The following is a 21,773-nucleotide window of genomic DNA, read 5'->3' as shown; positions in this document are numbered from 1 at the left end:
GTGATATTGGAAGAGCTTTTCCTGATGGAATTCTAGAAATAAGGTCAGTGAAACCCATGTCTTTTCCTGCGATATGTTTGATAGAGAAATTAAAAGGTAATAATCTGTCTACCCATCTTGTTAGTCTACTGTGGTAAGTTTTATTCCCGTGGTTTGGTGATAAAGCGGATAATAAAGCTTTGTGATCAGTAATTACTTCGAAATCTGATCCGTAAAGGTAGTTCTTATAATGTTCGACGGCCCATACAACCCCTAGTAGTTCGAGCTCGTTCGTAGAATAGTTAGACTCGTGAGGGTTTAAAAAGCGTGAAGCAAATGAGATTGTTTTCCAATCGTTCGCATGGAGTTGTTCAAGCGAAGCTCCGAGTCCATCATGTGACGCGTCTGTTTTTACTCTAGTTTTACGTTTCACGTCAAAATGGGTATTCTCTGTTAGGTTTACGATTTCTTCTTTAATTTTTTCAAACGCCTTTGTATGGTCATCGTTCCATTGGAGTATTGATTTCTTATTTAGAAGCGGTCGGAGTGGGCTTCCTAAGGATGCTAACTTGGGACGAATTTAATGTATTGGTTTATAGAACCAAAAAATGATCGTAGTTCTTTCAAATTCTTCGGAATAGGTAGATCTTTTATGGCTTTCGATTTGTCGAATAATGGGGTAATACCTGATTTAGAGATTTTGAATCCCAACCATTCTATTTCTTTTTGAAAGAATTTACATTTTGACCATTTCATCGCGAAATTGTATTCGTCGAGGGTCGATAAAATTTTTAATACAAAATTCTTGTGGTCTAAGAATGATCCTTTGGAAGAGATTAAAATGTCGTCCAAGTAACAGTTAGTAAATGGGATTGAACCTAATGTAGAGTCCATTACTCTTTGAAATTCGTTAGGCATATCCCCTAAGCCGTAAAAACCAGTTAAAAATTGGTAAGTACCCGTAATATCACCACCCACGATACTGAAGTTACATTGGTTACTAGTGAATTTATCTAGTGCTAATTGGCTGTACGCGTTTTTTAAGTCTAAGTTAGTAAACCACACTTCTCCAACGGAATCATTAGTAATTTGTGCCGCGACATTGTCTACCAGTTCGTGGATGTTTGGCATTTGATACTTGTTCTTGTAAATCTGTTTGTTTATGAACTTGGAATCTAAGGCTAATTTGATGGATTTATCTTTTTTACAAGTGATGACTCTTGGGCTAATAAATCTGTCTTCATCGCAGTTTTCTAATTTTTTAATATGTCCTTCCGCTTTTAGTCTATTGAGTTCTGTCTTTACCGCGTCCAGTAAGTGAAGGGGGACTCGTCTTCCCTTAAGTTGGATTGGTTTTAAGGGTTCATGGAAATGGGTGATTTTCATCTGATTTTTAATTTTTCCAATCCGAAGGAATAAATTTTTGAATGATTTTGTTATATTCAGAATTTCCCTATCTTGGTTTGTTTGAGAGATAGAATTTACTGACTTACACTGCTTGTTAGTCTGAAAGTGTGGGAAGTGTTTCTGAGAGACTTCTATCCCCACTTTTGAAAGGTTGTCGTTTCCTAAGATATTTCTCTCGTGTCCCTCGGTTAGGAAGAATTGACAGTCGTTGTCTGACCAACCATTTGAAAATATCGGAAGCTTCACCTTTCCAGTGATGTTTATGGCATTATCTGTGAATCCACAGTATAGGTCTCTAGTTGACTTATCCACTGGATAAATTTTCAAGTAGGGGTCTCGTAACTTTAATTCGTGAAGTACGTTTTTCTTAAGGAAGCTCACCGGGCTAGCTGAATCCACTTGAATGTTTAAAATTACTTGGTTTTCTTTTCCGAGTCCAATGTTCAATAATTTCTTCAGTTCTTTTGCATCGTTATCAAAAATCGTAATTACATTTAGTACAGAATAACAGTCGTTTTCGCTATGTCCAGATTCTGACCATGCGTTTATGACGCCACAACATTCTCTATCCATGAGGTCAGTATTTACATCCGGAATATCCGACGGATTAAAATCTGTATTATCTACAATTTGGGTAATTACAATGTTTACATTTTTGCGACGAGATCAACAAAGTCTGGTGAAATGTCCTTTGAATTTACAAGAAGTACAAGTCGTGTCCTTTGCTGGGCAAACTGCTAAGTGACCTTTTGAGAATGATCCGCCACAATTCATACAGTTGTTACTCCTATCGATGTTAAGGGTTGGTTCTCTTTTGACGTTAAAGTGGTTGCTTGGTTTGTGTACGGATGATCCGTTGGATTTAAAATTATTGGTTAACTTCAAGTGATTTAAAATTCCTTTTTCGTCTATGAGTGCTACATTTAGTGCTTCGCGTGGAGGGAGGGTTTCTGTTAACAATTTCCTTTGGATGTCGTAGTTTTTCATATTATTCATGAAAATATCTCTTATCCACCCTTCTTCTCCTGCGGTTATGTCGCACTTTTTCGCCATTTCAGCTAAGGCACCCCAAAATTGTTCGAGGGATTCTCTATCGCGTTGTTTTCTATTTAACAGTTTATGTCGTTCAAATGTGACATTTGTTTTTCTTACGAAAGCGATCGCTAAGAACTCCCAAAATTCCTTAAAAGAAATTTGTAGGACTTTCACCTTGGTAAATTTTTGTCCGAAGATCCTTTTTCCTTCATTTCCCAGTGCCAAATATAAAACCGAACGTAATTTCTTGTCTGCTTCTTCTATTCGCATTCCGTTGAATTTCTTGGTTTCGGTTTTTATCGATGCTGTTTCTTCTTCGTCATATCGTCTTTGTTCTTGGGAATTTCTCTCCAATCACGAGCGTCTTTGAGTATCTGTTTCACCGTCCGTTGAGTTTTCCAAATTTGGAGGTAGTGGGTGTTGTCTCTCCGACGGATTGAGAAGATTTTCTATATCTATGTTTTCCTTAGCAATTATAGCTAATTGAAACAGATCACTCCAGTCTTCCCATGGAATGGGTGGGTCTACCGTATGGTTTTGCCAAAAAGGAGGTATTCCTCTCACGTTAGATTCGTTAGATGACTGCGCCATGATAAAATGTTACTTTGTTGTAGCTAATTCTAGGTTAAAACTATCAAAAAGAATAAGAATTAAGATGAATTAGTCGATAAGTTAAAACATTACAATAAAGAGAGATCATTCTCTCCGCCGGAGAGAATGGCTAATGAAGGTCATATATGAGTGACCGGTTAATTAACTAAGTTTGTTTTGCAATAATTGCAAAACATGATGTAAGATCACAACACTTTCATATCGAACAGAGCATTGATTATTTTAGCTGCAAAACATTGTGCCATTTTTATGGGCTATGTTTATTCTTTCTGTAGTTTTACTATTTTTCCCGGTAAATAGCACAGAATGTTCCGACTATTAAAAAAAAATTAAAAAAATGTTTTCCTTTTTTCAATATAGCGTAATTTTTTGTTTGTGTGATGATGAGAAAACAATGCGATGCCTATAAAGTAAGTGAATTATGCCTGATTGATAAAATTTTTTTGAAAAAAAAAGAATAAAAACCTTAAAATGCAAAAAAACTCCAAAAAAAATTTGTCGGTGATAGTTTGTAACTTTCTAGCAAAAAACGTTTTGATTTTAAAAAAATTTGCCAGAGAAACGCTTCTATGCAAAATTAAGTTTTTCTTTGTTTGAAGGAAAAACTTTTTGTATAAGACTTATTTAATTGCTCGCATTACTCGCTTGAGATTACACTAAAACTCAAAAATATCAAACCGGCTTTTCTCCAAACTGGGAAAGCTTTGAGACGATTTCAAATTAAGGTCTTTTCAAACTACGACTAATGAAATGATATATCGTTTGACCCATTCTGATGATTGTTTGCGGTAACTGATTACGCCGTGAAAGCAAAAAAAATGAAACAGCTTGAAGACGAAATTTGCTCCCTTTTCAATAGTCGCAATAGTCAGAGCAAAATTGTTCTCAAAAAGTTAAAAGTGTTTAACAGCAAGGCAACCTCAATGAAAAATGATATATTGCTTTACGAAGAAAACAAAAAAAAAACAAAACGCAAAAAACAAAAAACAATGTTCTTCCTGCCTTCTGTGTCTGAAACATTTTCAGTATTTTTGCATCGAAAACTTTTTATAATTTTTTTCTTCTATGATAGGAAACAAACTCCAACCATGTAAATTCAACGATGAGATATATTTGCGCCCAATGAACTTGAATCAATTGGCATCCCTCACTTAAATCAGTACTCTTTTCTGCACAAGATTACTTCGACGCGTACAAAATAAGCGTTAAAAGAAAGCTGGAAATTTTACGCGCGCAATCAACCTAAATTGGTACTTTTCAAAATTCCATACTCCTAAAAAATCACAAGTATGATTTGAATTTTGAGCTACTGACTTCTAAATCTGTCAGATGGTACGGAGAAATCTGTCAGAAACTGTTAGCTGAAACTCAACAATGGTCAGGAGAAAAAAAAACAACGTCAAAATTGGATAATTTGATAATCAGTTTCATTGGAAAAACATCTTGTAGAATAATAGAGAAAACAGTAATTTCTAGATAGTTTGTGGTAATTGATTTCTATTCTACTTTGTAACTATTTTGAAGTTCAAAATTCATTTATACTAAACTGTTGAATTATTGTTCCGACTTTCGATACGAAAGTAACGGAAAATTTGTGCTCGGGGTGGGTTTTTTTTCTTCAGACAAATTTCGACTTTCTAACTAGCCATTTTTGACGGAATTTTTAAAATATCATTCAAAGGGATTGTTGTCCTGAGCCTAAATTTGAAAAGATATATTTTACCTGTGATCATTTTTCGTAAAGTTATGGGGGTTTAAAGATTGCCATTTTGGCCAATTTGGGACAATTAACGCGCGATATATTTCGCGCTATTAACGCGTCAGCGGAGATTTAATGGTTCCGACTTTCGATACGAAAGTAACGGAACATTTGTGCTGGGTGGGTTTTTTTTCTTCAGACAAATTTCGACTTTTTAACTAGCCATTTTTGATGGAATTTTTTTTATATCATTCGAAAGGTATTAATGTCCTGAGCTCTAATTTGAAAAACTATTTCACCTGTGATCGTTTTTTGTCAAGTTATGGGGGTTTAAAGATTGGCATTTTGGCCAATTTGGGACAATTAACGCGCGATATCGTTCCAAATTGGTTGAAAGAAGCTTATTTGCCATAATTAATTTGTTACAAGGAGCAAAATCGATCTTTTAAACTTTATATGGGGTGTGGGGGGATGATTTTCATAAAAAAATTCAAATTTCAAAAAAAAAAATCATTTTTTTTTCACATTTAACTTTTTAATGTTATTACTGCCCCATAAACCTTAAAAAGCAGTCGGAACTTTCAGGGCTTCGCCCTGATACGAGTAGTCTTGTTCATCTTAAAAATCCTTCCAAATTGGTTCAAGGAAGCTTATTTGCCATAACTGATTAGTTAATAGGAGCAAAATCTATTCTTTTGTACTTTATTGTGGGGGATGGTTTTCATAGAAAAAATTTTTCATTTTATTTTATTAAATTTAATATGTTATTGATATTTATGTAATTACTGCTCCATAAACCTTAAAAGGCAGTGAGAACACTCAGGGCTTTGCCCTGATATGAAGAATCTTGTTTCATTTCAAATCAAAACTTTCATTATAGTTTAATTTGCTAATAGGCACGAAAAGGGAAAGAGTTAAAGAGGTCTTTATTTCATCGCAAATTTGTATAATTTTTTATTCTGAAACGAAAAGATAAGTACTGATACTGAACCGTCAAATTTTCCGGGCAAATTGCGAAAGCAGGGAGCGAAAACCATATTTAAAGTGCTTTATACATGAAATTTGCACGAAAGTTAAAATTATGGCTTTTATTGCCAAAATAATAACGTAATGAGTATTGTATAATGATCAGAAATGCCAAATTGTAAATCAGTTTTTCAAATTGAAACAGAGGATTTAAGAGTCAATAATTTGGGCTGCTTGCAGTCTCCAGTAAAGCCAACAAAATTTTCAAACAAAAATGTGGAATAATAATTATAATCATATGTACAAATTCAGAAGCCGTATAAAATAGCATATAGAGAAATAGCATAAACTTTTGCTGCCTTTTTTATTATGTGTTATCGCAAGCTGTTTGTATCTAAAATTTTATTTCTGGAAGAACAATACGTATCATGTTTCTGAACGAACTGGATCAAAATTTCGTCATAAATATTTAATAATTAACTAGAAAGAGCCAAAAGCGACCAATTTTAGGGATAGTTTTTTGAGCTCGAGTTTCACAAAACGAATTGCATCAGACTATTTCTGCTAAAATTCTTTTTTTGATTTTTGGTCATTTTTCACCAAAAATCAACCCAATTGGAGAAAAAGGCGTTTTAAATTTGAAATTTTATTCATTTTGGTTAGATAATTTAAGCCAGCATTGTATTCAAAATTTTTATTCAAATTTCTAAAGTTATTTCATTGGCTTTCAACAATTTCTCCAGCCTTCTAGCTGGACATCTATACTTCAGATTTTTTCTTCCGGCCTTCAAAGATTTTGACTGAATTTTTGGGCTAAGTATGGTTTTACAACAGAAAAGATTTTTCATTTGGAATTTATCCACTCAGTTTATTCAAATGGACTGAAAAAAAATAATTATTTTTTTTTCGGCCCAAAGTCTTAGAAACTTCGACAGCACAATTTATTATGAATCTGTGAGAGGTTTCATGTAGAAACTATTTGTCAAATCTGGAACAACTATCGCGCAAAATGATTCATCCTGTTAAAGCGTCAGCGACAAAATAAATCATTGCAAACTCAACTGATGCTACTGATTTGCTCTTATTAATTTTGTACCAGACGTCAAATATATCACTTTGTACATTGCAGAGCGAATGCTTCTTAATGAGAAAGAAAAATATATATAAAAAAGAAACTTGCGTAAAATTGCAGTCAGTACATTCAGGATTTTGCCCTAATACAAGCAGTCTTGTCTGTTCTTGCCTGTGACTGCTACGGTTCCTCTGCAGCTCCTTTCCATCAGACGTTCAGAGTTGAATACATGCACCCTTTTGGTAAATTTAATTTAGTGTTCTAATTTTCAAAGAAAATGACGGAATTTTTGAGGTTGGGTTGGTTTTATCTCCAGGACCAATTTCGACGTTTTATTCAACAATTTTCGAATTAAAATGTTAAATCATTTGAAAGTATTGACTTCTTTAGCTCAAATTTGAATTTTTTTATCCGTGACCATTTTTCAAATAATTATGCTGGTTTGAAAAATGTCAATTTGACTAAATTAGGACTAGAAAGCGCGAATTATTCCAAGCTATTAGCGCGTAAGTAGATGTTTAATCCGCTCATAAATATTTTAAAACTGAATTGAGGTACGAAAACTTGGTTTACTCAAAATGATACTCAGCGCTGAGAAAAGTATGCAAACAAAAACCTCACAAAACTACGTTTTTTTCCCATTATTTTGAGTTTTTAATTTTTTTAATTAATGTTTTCAAATTTTTTTTGAAGGGCGAATGCCCCCCCTTTGTACTATTTTGAGTTATCCTTTTTGGCTGACGAGCCCAAAATTTTGTATAAAGTGCCTTTGGCGCCAAAATATACGAACTATGAAGGAGAGCACGCGTAGAAAAAACGTGATTTTTTATTCGATAATTACAAAAAATTGCCCAAAAACGGCCCAAAAATGCCCCAAAAATTTGTGTTATAGTATTCTGGAATAGCCCAAAAATCATTTTGGTCGACCAAATTAAGTCTTTTCGCATGAAAAACGTTGTTTATTTGGATAATGTATAATTTCTGGGACGGGCTAAGAAACCAAAAAGAAATGCTAAAACAACAAAAAAAAATTTCATACTGGAGCACGAGAGCTATTTTCATGCAGAAAGAAACTTCTTGATTGCTTTCTACAAGACTGCAAGATGTAAAAAACTTTATTCTAATTTTTCTCATAATGAGAGTGATTTAGCTTAAGAGTAATAGCTCAAAAATTGGATCAATTACCATGTCTAATTTCATATTGAAAAGGTTTTTTTCGACACAATAATAAAAAAGTGGTAGCCTAGAAAAAGTTTAGGAAAAAACTGAATGAAAATTAAAAATTGATAGTTTAAATAGGAAAGTTGTTTGATACAAGTCAGTTTGGCATATACTTTAATTCACTCCCCTACTGGTAAAAAAAACCTGAAAAATGGCATAACACGCATCTGTTTTTTTCGACGCAGAAAATTTAAGAATTTTATTATCAAATTCAAATCCCAATTAAATAATTTTTGATGTGATATCAACAGACTTTTAGTGTTGATACTTAAGATCTTCTATAAAGAGGACTTGTGAAATAACGTTTTTTAAAAAAAAACTGTGACAAAAACAAAATTATACTTACGCAAAAAGTTGCAGAACATTTCTGACTCAAAATTGACCGATAAGATGGCCAGGGAGTCAATTCTAACGTTGAATGAAAAAATATTAGAAAACCGAAGCGGAAGAAAGCATATTGGAAGATTATTGAAACATAAACTAGAACCGTTTTTTAACAAAATTATGTACATATTTAAAAAATAACGGACAAATATAACTCCAATTTGATAATTAATTTCATTATTTGTCAGCAAACATGAATTTATTCAACTTCAAAGGACATCAAAAAGTTCAAACTCAGTTTATTTTTTGTCAAGACTGCACTAAAATATTTTGGTTTTGACATTATTGACAACTATTCTGATTTTCATTCAATTTTGCATCCAGTCGAAGTAGTATCCGGAAAGTTGGGAAAATAAGTTGAGATCTTCTGCAAAAACTGAATTCAAAAATTGAATCCCGTTTTCTGTAACGTTTTGAGGGTACTTTTTGTGGCCTGTTTTAGTAGGAAAGCAAAATAATAAATATCTGTAGCAGTAAAATCCTTTGTTTGTGTTGATGAAAAAGTCAAATTCCGTAAAATAAGTTGGAATATTTAGAAACTTCTCAACTGGCTGCAATGTTTTAACTGGGTTCTCACGAGCTAATTTCTCTCCGTCTAAGATCAAAAATTGATCTGGTGAAAAAAAATTTAACCAGGATTTCAAATTTTTTCCATAAAGAGAAGTTCTGACATAATGGTTTTTTGGTTCCAGCAGAACTTCTGTCAAATTTGTAATTTTTAACTTTCCATGTCTTTCACTATGAAATGCATGTGAAACTGCTCTTCTAAGAGGCTGTCGAACAACTATGATAAACTTCAATTTGACTTGAAGATATTTCTGATAATCGTGAACTAATTGTGGAACTTCTGGCCGGTAAAAGTAGTTTGGCGATTTCTCAAGAGTGATTTGACCTTTCTTTGAAAATGGAACTTTTCGAAGATAAGAATTATATCCAGTAATTGAATTGTTTTGAACTGAGTCGAAAAAATGGGTTTCCAAATACTTATTGCTCGCAATTGAAGGGTGAAAAGACAAGTAATGAAGTAGAACACTAGTGCCACATTTTTGAGATCCGATTATGATTGCAGTTGGAAATCGTTTTTGGACGTTAGAGTCCCAACTTATATACTCAGAATTAGTTCTACAGATATGCTCGCGATATGTTAAAAGTATTATGAACAAAAAGGGAACAACTATTTTGCTAAATTTGAAAAGTTTACAGAAGTTGATCATTTGGTAAACTTGGTTTCAAATATTAATTAGCAAAAAATTGGTGCTATGCAAAAATACTCTGTCTAGTTAAAAATACTTCGGAAGCTGTAATTTATATGATAGAAATTTAACTCATTACTATGGGGTTTAGGAAATTAGACGACAAGCAAATTAGACGATCAGAAAATAACAAAACTTAGACAATAACTTGCGTAAATTTTGTTTATAGACTTAAATTAATTTTTGGCTGCGTAAACACTGGTTGTCCGTAAATTCCCTTTACTTTCGGTCGTCTAATTTGTTGTCGTCTAATTTCCTAGGCCCCCATTACTATATCCCCATATCCTTTATGCAGCAGATGTTTATGCGCTAGTTTAAAGAAAAAGTTATGCTTGATCACTGAAACGAAACAAAAAACAGTGATTTCTGAACAATGTTGCATCACAATGGCTACTTTTTAAACTTTCAAAACATGAATGCATAATTTCCAAAAATCATATAAAAGCAGATAAAGAGAATTTTGTTTTTTTAATCAGAAAAAACTTTAAAAAATTTTTGTGAAAACCATGACTTGTTTGATTTATTTGTTGATTTTTCAGGTAATTGAACTGCCTTGGCTTAAATCTTGAAGAAAATCTAGTCTGTATTGATTTATCAGATATTTGCATAAAATAATTCATAATCTTTTTGTTTCCAACAAAAAAATGCAAAAAATTCTGGAAAATGGAATTCTGCAGCCAACGAACAACCGCTGCACCTAACTCGATGATGCAGTTCTGGCGACTCATCTTCAGTGATTTGACCAACTTTTCCATTGATGAACTAACGTGTTATTTAGACTCATATCTCTATCAAGGTCCTCAAAAATAATTACTATCGAGTTGGTAGGCTGCATGGATCATGTTAACTACCCCCCCCCCCCACCCCTATGGTACCGTGTAAAAAATCTCCCCCCTATAAAAACACATTTCATTTATGCTCAACTGGATTGGTTTTGTATTTCTCAGAAATGTGTTCTGCCGCATTCCTATTGGTTGACGTTATTTCAATTCGCATTCCTATTGGTTGACGTTATTTCAATTCACATTCCTATTGGTTGACGTTATCTCAATAAATTTCATCCAAACCTTGTTAACTATTCCCCCCCCCCCCCTATTGCATGAAAAGGTTGCGTGAAAAGGCAAGAAACAAAAATCCACAAAAAATCATTCAGGTAAAATTTTAAGGTCAGTCGTCCAATGTCACAAAGTAGTACAAATGGGGAACACGCCATAGTCTGAACACGCCCCCCTCACCCCTAAATCTACCCCTGATCAGAGCGGAATTAGCTGGCCACTAAAATTTTTGTAGAGCAAAAACCAAATATGCAATTTTCATGCTCCAAATATTCACAGAAAGTACAAATTAATTGATATTTGAGATCAGAGCATTGCCTTTTTCGGGCGATATAATAAATCTGGAATAAATTTTCGTCTGGTTGAAAAAATTGGAAGAAAAAACAAGCCAGATTGAGCTCAAATGTGTCGTTAATTACTTCCAGTTTTGGAAGAAAATGGTGTAAATTAGCTAACTTGAAGTTATTAAATTTTGCTGCGAAGTTATTAAAACTTGCTCTATTTTGTTTTTGTTCAGACTATTGAAAGTAGGGAGAAACTTTGTATTCGGGTGTGTTTTAATTTTTTTCTTTTTTATTTTTTTCCAGGCAAAATCAGGTACCAGAAGTAATCACTGGACTGGGTTGAGTAAAGTATTGTATTAGAGCCTTTTAGTAGTGATTTGAACTACACTAAAAAAATCGCCACATTTTTTTGGTGTCCAGAAAAACCTATTTGAAACTTTTGATTTTTGACTAATTTCGAGCGAATGAGCAGGCTTACATAAGCTTCATTAAGCTTTATTTAAGCCTTGAAAATTTAGTATTACTCAAGTATACTTAGTTTTTGGAGTTTATAAGGCCCTATTAGATATCAAAAAGATCAAGAATTTCACAAACAAAAATTGAAAATTTTCAAAATATATTTTTTTGAAAATTTACAAAAACGTTTTTTAATCCATTCTTTTCGTTTTTCTAGCAATTTTTCTACGAAAACCATTTTTTCAAAATGCCTGTTTTGCTATGATCGTCAAGCATGTCTAACACTTTTTTTATTCGGATATTTTTATACCATCTTGCAGAAAAAACTATTCAGATCCTTTTATCACATCTTGCAGAAAAAACGACACTAATTTGACAAAAAATTCGGATTTTTTATGACTATGGTCAGAACATTCTGTGCTACTTGCATAGTAACCGGTTATCTTTGTTGTTATTTCGTTTTTGCTGTATAAATTATAAGTCAGTCCATTTGTGCCTGAACACTTCATCATGCGCAAGATAAACAAAGTTAAAAATTCACCGTGTTTGTCCATTATGTCATGAACCTGGCAAATAGAAGGTGTCAAGGCAGATGAAAACACCAAAATTAGGAACTTAAACAATGTGTGAAGCAAACGAATTTTTTGAATGATTAAATTTTTTAATTAAATTTCTTGATGCATGTTTTTAAGTTTAGTTAGAGAAACCCGGATTTCCATGGATAATAATCGATTATATTGTCATTTAATAGCCAGTATCTATGAAGTTACGCAAGTAATCGATTATAATCCATCAAAAACGGATTAAAATTGTATTATTTTTAATTTTAAATCAAAATTTTCCATTGTACTGATTAAAATCGATTATAATTCAATAAACATGAATTATGAAATCAAAATATTTTCTAACCAATATAACCCATTATAGAAACTTATGATCAATTATAATTTATTTTTTTGTGAAGAAACTTAAATTTTCCAAAACTTTTTCAAACTATCTCATTTCCTGTTTCGTACAGTTGCTGCGTATTACGTTTCATAAGTGTTTACTTTTCACATAAGGTGTTATTTATTCAAGTTTTCACTACTTTTTCCATAGTTCACGTAAACTCTATCGCCTCTTTTAGCAACCCCCTTCTCAAGTTTGTTCCCCCTCACAGTTTACCTCTCTTCAATTTACCTCCCACCCCCCCCCTCTCTTCAATTTACACCCCGCCCGCTCCCCCACACAGTTTACCCCTCCTCGGTTTACCCTCCCCCTATATTAGTTTAACACCCCCACCCCGTTTACTGAACGTGGGCGAGGTGAAAAAAAAATTGGGGGATAGAACAAAAAAAATGGCTGAGGGGGTAAATAGGTGTTGTTTACACCGAGTAACCCCATCCCCCGTCTCCGTTCAATGGTAAACAAACTTGGGGGAGTGGGGTAAACCGTAAATTTGGGGGTTAGGGGTTGGTGTTATCTTAGTAAGCATGGAGGTGGGCGTAGGGGTGAACATAGTGGAGTAGTTTAAATGTGGGTGTTTGGCAAATGTGAATGGGGGAATGTGAGGGTGGCGGGTCAATTTGAGTAGGTTCAGATTACGATTAGGCCGTGAGTAACGCAGAAATGTTTAAAAAACTGACCATTTTACCATTTTAGCCGAAAACGGTCAAATCGAAAAAAAAAGACAAATCTGTTTGATGGTATTTGAGTTTCAAATCGATTATCTTTTTGAAGTTGCAAGTTAGTGACGTTTTTGACCTTTGAAAAAAAATTGGATCCTAAGGGAACAAAAGCTTAACCAAAAACGAAGAAACCGATAAAATAAAAAAAAACAAGTGATTTAATTTAAATTTTTACCGCATATATGTTGGTAGCAAAATCATATACGTTCTAAGATGGACATTTTTTCTAAAGATGAGCCATCAAATCAGCAAAATAGATCGTTGAACGTAGACAGCTGAACGGACGCACGTGGGCATGAAAGAACGCACTTACAATGAAATCTGTGAACAAAGTTGTTCTCGTGAAAAACGCCTATTACCCGGTTGCAACACACTTGCTATCGCAAATGTAAATTTGCTAAGTCAGAACATTTTTTGTTTATTTTTTAATCTATTGAGTTTAAGCAACTAATATTTACAAAATAAAACTAAGTAAATTGATTTTCATTCGTAGTTTTGAAGAATTATGAAAAAAGATTTTTAAAACAAAACTGCTATGAATGTACTAAGTTTGATTTTATCTTTAGCTTTTTCCTGGCTATGAAAATTAAATAAATGGTTCGACCTTTGCCATCGCTGGAACAGAAATAAAAAACAATGCACCATCTATTAAATAAACAAAAATTTGTGCTAATATTTTGAAAAAGTATACGAAAAAGAAACAATTACACACTGTTCAATTTTGTGTAAAATGTGGATTGAATTAAATACCATAACTTTTTTAAATACGTATTTTACTACAACTCAGCAAGTGTTGCATAAAGCTTCAATATTTTAAATCTTTAAACTTATCCCCTTGAATTTTTTGTAGCCATGTGAAAATGACGAGCAACTTAAGCGTATATTTTTTTCAAAAACAACCTGTGCGGCTGCTCCTTGAAAAAGTTGGAAAAACCACAATCAATCTTCTTATTACTTCGTTTTTCGTAGTCTCATCTCACAACAAATATTTATGTTCAAAATTCATATTGTTAACCAGCAAGCCACCATAGAATCTAAACTTGGACAAGACTGCTCGTATATCAGGGCAAAGCCCTGAATGTTCCGACTGTCCCTTGATTTACATCGAATAGTTTTTGGGAAAAAAAATATTGAAAACTTATGCATTTTGGACAATATCAAAAAGGAAAATTTTGAGACGTACGAAATTAATACGACCAATTAGCTAGCCTCGATCCAATTTGGAACGATTTTGTTGTGCGGGATAGTTCGCTACTCATAAATAATTTGCGTTACGCTCTCAGCATTATGAATAAACTCTTCAAAGCGCGCATAATTTAGTCCAGAACATGACAAACTTGGCAATTTTCAAAGCCCCAACACTTTACAAAAAAAAACTGGAGGCAAAATATCTTTTTACATTTGAACTCAGGAATTCAATATCTTCAATGGGGTATAAAAAAATTTTGTTGAAAATTTTAATTTCGATCGGTGAAAATTGACTGAATAAAAAAAACCACACCGAGCATAAGTATTCCGTTTTCTTTGAAAGCCGGAACAATAATACATCAGAAAGTTTTTTTGTTAAAGGCGCTTTACGAGATGATGCTTAGAGAATACAGGATGAAAATTGTTAAATTTAACTGCTTCCAAAAGTAATTGACAGGCACGAAGTGTACATCTTTAAATAAGCTGATAAATTGCGTGCCCTTAAAATTGAACATCAATAATCAACTTAAAAAAGAGCAAACCTGTGGGAGACTCCAATTTGGACTCGGCTATCGAATAGTGTCGGCTGTTGTGTCGTTCGGCCTTCTTCTTCAGTCGGCTTCGCTGCCACCAGAAAGAATCGGAGCCGCTCGGTTGAGAATGAGAACTGGGTGTCTGAGTTGACCTTCGTCGGTTGAAGTAACTCTCAACCGAACTTCCAGGGGCGCTTATAGGGTTCATCTCGGGTCATTTGTCGAACGTGCACACAAGTAGCAGTATATTAATTCAGAAGCTTTCAATCAAAACAATAATCATAATGGAAACTAATTCGAACTACTAAATCTAATCGAAAATATAAATAGTTTGATTTTTTTATTGTGAAGCAGTTTTTTTATAAAGCGCATCAGATGGTAAGCGAATGGTATAATAAGTTAAGCATAATATAAACTAACTCAGGTCATTTTTTCCTTAGTAAATGTTTGAAAGTGTCATTCATTTATTTTTATTTCCTCTTTTTAAATGAAACTAAATTTGGCTGTGCAAATTGACTCCAAATTAAACAATAAACATAATCTGTGTACAAATATTAAACTGAAAGCATATTGCATGTCATAGACCAATCCGATAAATATGAAGTTTAAAAAATATATTTATGAATTTTGCTTTTATACTGAGCAAACCAGATCAAAATTTGCTATAACTGTTCGTTAACAGCAAAATGCAAAGCTCAATTGTTTACACACACAAAATTATTACATTGTTAGCATGGTATAAAAAATATTCGATTGTATTCAAAAAGTCAAATAGAATTACTTGAAAAACAGCCAGAACTGTTCGCTCGAGTATTCGCATACGTATGAAAAGAGACATTGAAATTGAGTGTGGATGTTAATACATAGATCAGAATACTTTCTAGAACAAAAAAGTGAACAAGACAAAATTACAGTTGAGTTAACAAACTGACTGCTGAAACTACTAAAAAACTATCTATCAAATTTGAAAAAGAATTTCAACCAAATAAAATGTTTTTGTTTGCTGTTTAATGCGTTGTAATCACGGTCAATCAGACGTTTCAAAGTAAAATACAAACAAAGTTTGTTTTTTTTTAGACCGCAAAGGCAAGCACCACAATATCAAAAGCACTTTAGCTCCTTATTTGGATCTCTTTAACGCCCCCCCCCCTTTGCATATACATTGAACTATTTTATAGGGGGGTGGTTTCTAGGTACCCTATGGCTAAATAGTTAGAGGAGATAACCTTATTTATGAACCACATCATCGCAAATAGATTTTTTCTGAAGTTTTGAGTGGCTTTTTGCGGAAATTTTTCAAATTTCTCCGTATGTTATTGAAGAAAAAGAACAAATCAAGTTCCAATTAACCTAAAAAGTTGTAAATTTGCCATTCATGAAAAGTTCATACCAAAACTTCCTTTTGATAGCTAAAACAAGTACCCGAGCTTGATGTGGGTTGCTTAATGGTAAGATAAAATTTCTATCCAATAATTCGCGTTTCCGACACTCTAATTCTCTAAATTACAGAACGTGGTGGTTTTTTTCTAATGGATTATGCCTTTAGTATCGCCTTTGGATGCTGCAAATTTTTCAAGTTCACGCGAGAAGAGCTCGACACTGTTACAAACAGATGATAGCTGTTCCTCGGTTTTATGCAGTATCTGTGAGACTGGTTTTAAAGTTTCAAACACAAAGGCAGGCCTCATATCAATAAATTTACATTGAACAAATTTTTGTAAATCAACGCAAATATATCAACTGTAACAACTCGAATAAATCAGTTCAATTTTTTTTTTCAAATTTCGCTAATTGGTGCGCATTTTTGGAGCGTTTTCTTGCCTAACTGGGTTTACTGTTTGAGATATGTTTCGACTGACTCGACCAAAAATGGTTATGCTTTGATGGTTTCAACCCAAACCGGCTATGTTTCGATCGACTGAATCAAAAATTTGTTTGACTGTGTTCGACCCAAGCGGGTTATGTTTCGACCGACTCGACCTAAGCTGGCTATGCTTTGGCCGAATATTTTTCAGAATCTGTATATTTTTAGGCAATTCAAAAATTAATCAACCTTGATTTTTTTCGTCACCAATTAGTAAAATTGTTTGATTATTTTTCTTCTAACATAGTCTTATCTTATTTTTTTATTCATAAAAACTTCAATATGGATGTGACGAAAATCTGAATGTTTTTCCGAACATTATAAAACTTTATTTTTTCGCAAAACATTGCTTCTCAGGTTTTCGTCTAAGATCATGTGTAGCCCATTCCTTGAGTTGACTACGTTTGACCATGTAGCGACCACATTTTGAGTTTGGCTATGTTTCGGCAAGACATTGTATTCGACTTTGAGCTCGACTATGTTTCGATCAAACTTAAGTTTCGATTTTGCGTTCGATCATGAACCGAATTAGTGTTCGACTATGTTTCGACCATGATTTCAACCAATGTATCCAAATTTTGTTCGGCCGAAAGGGCTGTTTTCCACCACGAATTTTAAGTCGAACAAGATCCGTGTGCTCGACCAAGTTTGGTCAAAACGCAAGTCGAACAACTCAACCCGGGTAAAGAAGGCGCATAATTTGAAAAAACAACAACAACTTCTTACTCGCCTTTATGATAGTAACCAAAAAATGATCTGATGATTTAAATAATAACACACTCTTGCTTTTGATTAATTTAATTTGAAAGTTTTTGAACAGTGGCTAAAAACGCTTCTAGAGAGATTTAAATAAAACGAATTTTTAGCCGTGAGAGCATTAAGTCTCAAGTCTGGCAGCTTTAATTATCTGATCAAAACTAGAACTTATTTTGAAGAGTGTTAAAACTTAGTTCATCCGACCACGTGCGTGAGTTTGAGTAACTTAGAGCAATTTTACAGTCGTTGATGTCAAAAACTGAAATGCCGCATAAAAAAGGTCATTGAAAAATGGATAGAAACCAAGAAAACTCGAATTTACTAGCTCAACATCAAAATTCTTGCACAATCAACGAAACAAAACTTAACAAAGCCAACACTTGTGGGAAGCATGGAAAATGTATACAAGTTAGTTGCAATTAATTTTCTGAAACATTTCTAAACTTATGTTATCCGTTTTTGATGCAAGACTGGATGAAACTATCAGTTCAAATTCTGTCCGTTGTCATTAAAAAGAAATACTGGGCTATCTTCGAGATGATATCAAAAACCTGGGCCAAAAAAGGATGCTCATTTTTGGCTCCGACTTTGTAATATAAGGAAAATTTGCATGCTTGATTTACGTGCACATTTTCTGCGAGTTTACATGTGCTTTTTACCAGTTTAAGAATATGTAAATTAGTTCGAAAAAATACAGTTTTTTTGTTTTTCTAGCTACAATCTCAGTCCGAATCTTCTCCTTCTCGTCAACTGGACCAGTGCGTGTGTGAGACAGGCTGGATGAATGACAGAGACCTCCCGGATGACAACTGTCTGTTGAGGACCAACTTGGTCTGCGTGGACCAGTTGTGTTCCGGAAGGGGAAAGTGCAAAAACACTACTAAAGTACTATGCACATGTAAAACGCCTTACGTTGGTGAGTTAGTTGCAATGCCGTATCGTGTTCGGGACGAGTTCGTGTTCGGGACGAGTTCATGGGACGAGTTCGTGTTCGGGACGAAGTTTGAAATTTAGAATCATCAGATTTGTTCCAATTTCCTCTTACTTTGTTAGTTTTTTTTAACTTTTGTGGATCTCTTTAACTACCCCCCCCCCCCAGCCCCCCACCCCTGGGTGCCTGGTAACGATTCGTCACTCTTATAAAGAAATAAATCAATAACTAAGTAAATGTAAATTTTGCACCTAGTAACAAATCTCCCCCTTTTGCAAAAGGGGGAATAGTTAAAGAAATTCACGTTTTTTTTTAGCTCAACCACATTGCTTTCCTGCTAATTTCGAAGAAAAAAAAACGTGTCGAAATGAAGCTTCAGCTCCTCAAGTTTAGTGTTAACTGGTACCAAATGCACATATATAAATAAGATAACCTCGGCACAAATTGGGTGCCGAAAATAATGGCAAAGGATGGGCACTTTGGAAGGGAGAGGGGTGTCAAATCCCTGAAGAGGCTGAGGTCCCCAGTAAGTATCTCCTTGATTTTAAGGCTACTACTGCGAAGACATGGCACACTTCCGAGAACTCTCCGACGGCCATGACTTCACAATGGCCGAAGTGGTCCAAATAGTGTCCATTATGGTCCCCGTGCTATCTCTGTTTCTTCTGGCAATCTTCGTCATCAGAGTGAAGGGCTCTTTTCCAGTCACCTATTCGATTTTGTCTGACACACTATTTACGAAAATTTATTTTAAAAATGTGTCCATATCGTTTTTGGGCTCTTTTCCAGTTTCCCCCCTTTCAAAATTAATTTTGAAAAGCTTATTTAACGTTGTCATAATGCAATGAAATTTGGCGTGGTGAACAAATCGACAACTGTGAACAGATTTGTTCTTCATACTTTACAGCGTAACATCACGCATTTAGCCGTAATAACACGTAAAACAAACATAAAACTCGGTATTTTGAAAGGGGGGGAACTGGAAAAGAGCCCGTTTTTGATGTTCTAAACTGTAATAAAACGTGTCAGCGTAAACAAGTGAACAAGTTAATACTTTTATGTAACAAAACCTCCTTGCAAATTGCCATAAGAACAATTTACACACAATTTTATACTTTTGACGGGGGTGGGAGGGGGGATTGGATTGAAAAGGTGCCGAGTGTAGGAAGGAAGGAGAGTGGGAGTTGCGAGGGAGCTGTCGAGGATGAATCTGAAGTCATTTGAACAATCTGAAATGAGACAGTCGCCCAATTTGGACATCTCAGGTACGGACTATGCTTAGACAGGCTGGATAGCCTTTCATAGATCATCTACGAGTCCCACAAACCACAATTATTTTTATGAGAACATAAGGATCAATGAGCATGTGCACATTAATCATAATAACTTCGTTTACGAGTGATCTATTAGACGTTTTTATCACTAAATTGTTCCACTTCAATTATTCACCCGAGAGAACGTCAAAAAGGCATTTCAGAAAGACTTTCCGAAATGATAAATATCGCTGATAGATGCTCCTAACATTTCAAAAAAGAATTTCATTCAATCAAAAACTCCAAAGCAAAATCAGTACTATTTACATGAGCCAAATTAAATGTACTTACTGCCCTATAAGTAGTCTCAAAAGATTTCTGGCGAACTGTGTAAGTTAATGAAATAAAAAACATTTTCTTGTAATCATTTCAAATTGTAGTAGGTAAACTTTGGTTTTAAATGCATTGTTCGGGCCAATTTGCTTACATCAAGTTAGGTTGAATGAATACGAATACTATGTAGGGTTAATTGGCCGCGTATGATTTGGATATTGAGTAGTTTTTTTTCAGATCAACATGACCAATCTCACGTAACGTCTATTTCAATTTCAGCTGTGGCAGTTGTGAATTATTTTTTCGTAGATTGAATTCCTGTTTGATGGAAACGAGTTTTACAAAATTGCATGGTGTTTTTCTTATACCCTTAGGAAAATCTTTGCATTTTTCGCAAAAACCTTAAATTTTCTCATAATGTTTTAACAATTTTCAAAACGGTTTCAATGAAAAGACCGGCTACTCCCCCTTGTGTCTGCATATTCTACTAGACTCATTTTACCTTAATTTATTCGGTTTTGTTTTCTGCGGACTTAAATGAAGGGAATTAAAAGGACGGGAATTAAAAGGACGGGAATTTTTTGAATTCGTATAATCTTGAAAAATAACCGGCCAAATCCAAACTCAGGGTTCAATCGAAATAACATGACACTTGATATTCTTCTGCATAAACCGCTGCGTTTGATTGTTCCGAAAGTAACGGAATATTTGTGCTCGGGGTAGGTTTTTTTCTTTGACTTTTTAACTAGCCATTTTTGACAAAATTATCGAAAATAATCGTTCTCCTGAGCTCAAATTTGAAAAGATATTTCACCTGTGATCATTTTTCGTAAAGTTATGGGGTTTTAAAGATTGCCATTTTGGCAAATTTGGAACAATTAACGCGCATTATATTTAGCGCGATTAACGCGTAAGTGGAGATTAAATCCGTCTTATAAGTTCTTCCAAATTGGTTGAATTATTTGTTTGCCATAATTGTTTGTTACTAGGTTGAAATCTATCACGTTGTACTTTATATGGCATGTGGGGTTATGATTTTTACACAAAATCTCAAATTTAGAAAAAAAACTCATTTTTATATCAAATTTTTTCATGTCTTAACTGCTCCATAGAAATAAGCTCCATTAAAAGGCTCCATTAAATTGCAATCGGTACATTCAGGGCTTCACCCTGACACGAGCAGTCTTGTTTTTTTTTTAGAAAATGTCATGGTTTTTGAAAACGTCCAGTTTAAAAGTGTTAAACATTATAAAACTTTTTTTCAGTGTTCTCAAAATTTCCCCTGCCACATCAGACTGCGATTAAGCAGCGTTCGATCAACATATCAATCAGTGAAGGAATTTTCTTTGAATAAACAGCTTTGACCCAATTTTGAAGAAAAAAGTTATGGCCATAGAAAATGATGTACTTTTTTTCAAATTTCACCCATTTATTTTAGAAACTTTTTGATCTTTCGCCGAAACTACCATGACAAATCTGAAAACAAAGTTTCAATCAAAAATTTTTTTTATAAAGTTTCAATTTTTAAAGTTGGCCCGTTTTTTGAATTTTTGACTTTTCTCAAAAAATCCTGGACTGAAATAAATACCCTAACAAAATTGAATAAACTTTCAATCAAAACAACACGTGATAGGAATTTTCCGAACAAACCGATTTAAAAATTGTCAAAAACTATGCTTCATTCTGAAAAGTCCATGTTTTGAAACGTGACGTTTCTTGAAATCTTTGTTTCTCTCGAAAACTACGGGCTCGATATAAAAGTTTCAGAAGATATCTCTGAATGATCTCCTTTTCAAACGATTTTTTCTCAGTACTTTTGATAGAG

At 33.9% G+C, this 21,773-nt stretch overlaps 2 protein-coding genes across 3 annotated transcripts in view; both read right to left on the bottom strand.

Annotated features, from left to right (window-relative positions):
• LOC134847005 (uncharacterized) overlaps positions 1–15,166 on the bottom strand; it is a 28,243-nt gene extending 13,077 nt beyond the window's left edge. Inside the window, exon 1 of one of the 2 annotated variants that reach the window (XM_063864485.1) lies at positions 14,821–15,166. In XM_063864485.1, the coding sequence (XP_063720555.1) occupies positions 14,821–15,019 (199 nt within the window). In that variant the 5' untranslated portion in view covers positions 15,020–15,166. Of the gene's footprint in view, positions 1–8,337; positions 8,376–14,820 lie in introns of those variants that run through there. The other variant, XM_063864487.1, reaches the window with a different exon arrangement.
• Positions 8,450–9,723, bottom strand: LOC134846303 (heparan sulfate glucosamine 3-O-sulfotransferase 5-like). The gene has a single exon (XM_063863599.1). The coding sequence runs from the start codon at positions 9,587–9,589 to the stop codon at positions 8,684–8,686; it is 906 nt and encodes a 301-aa protein (XP_063719669.1). The 5' UTR covers positions 9,590–9,723; the 3' UTR covers positions 8,450–8,683.
• Positions 15,167–21,773: the final 6,607 nt, after the last annotated feature.

This window comes from Symsagittifera roscoffensis, chromosome 5 (assembly GCF_963678635.1).
Source record: "Symsagittifera roscoffensis chromosome 5, txSymRosc1.1, whole genome shotgun sequence".
NCBI lineage: Eukaryota > Metazoa > Xenacoelomorpha > Acoela > Convolutidae > Symsagittifera > Symsagittifera roscoffensis.
Note: the sequence above shows the minus strand (reverse complement) of the source record. Positions and strands in the feature narration are given on the sequence as shown.

Coding starts and splice junctions, on each gene's coding strand:
- LOC134846303 (XM_063863599.1), bottom strand. CDS start 9,589: ATGATCAACTTCTGTAAACTTTTCAAATTTAGCAAAATAGTTGTTCCC.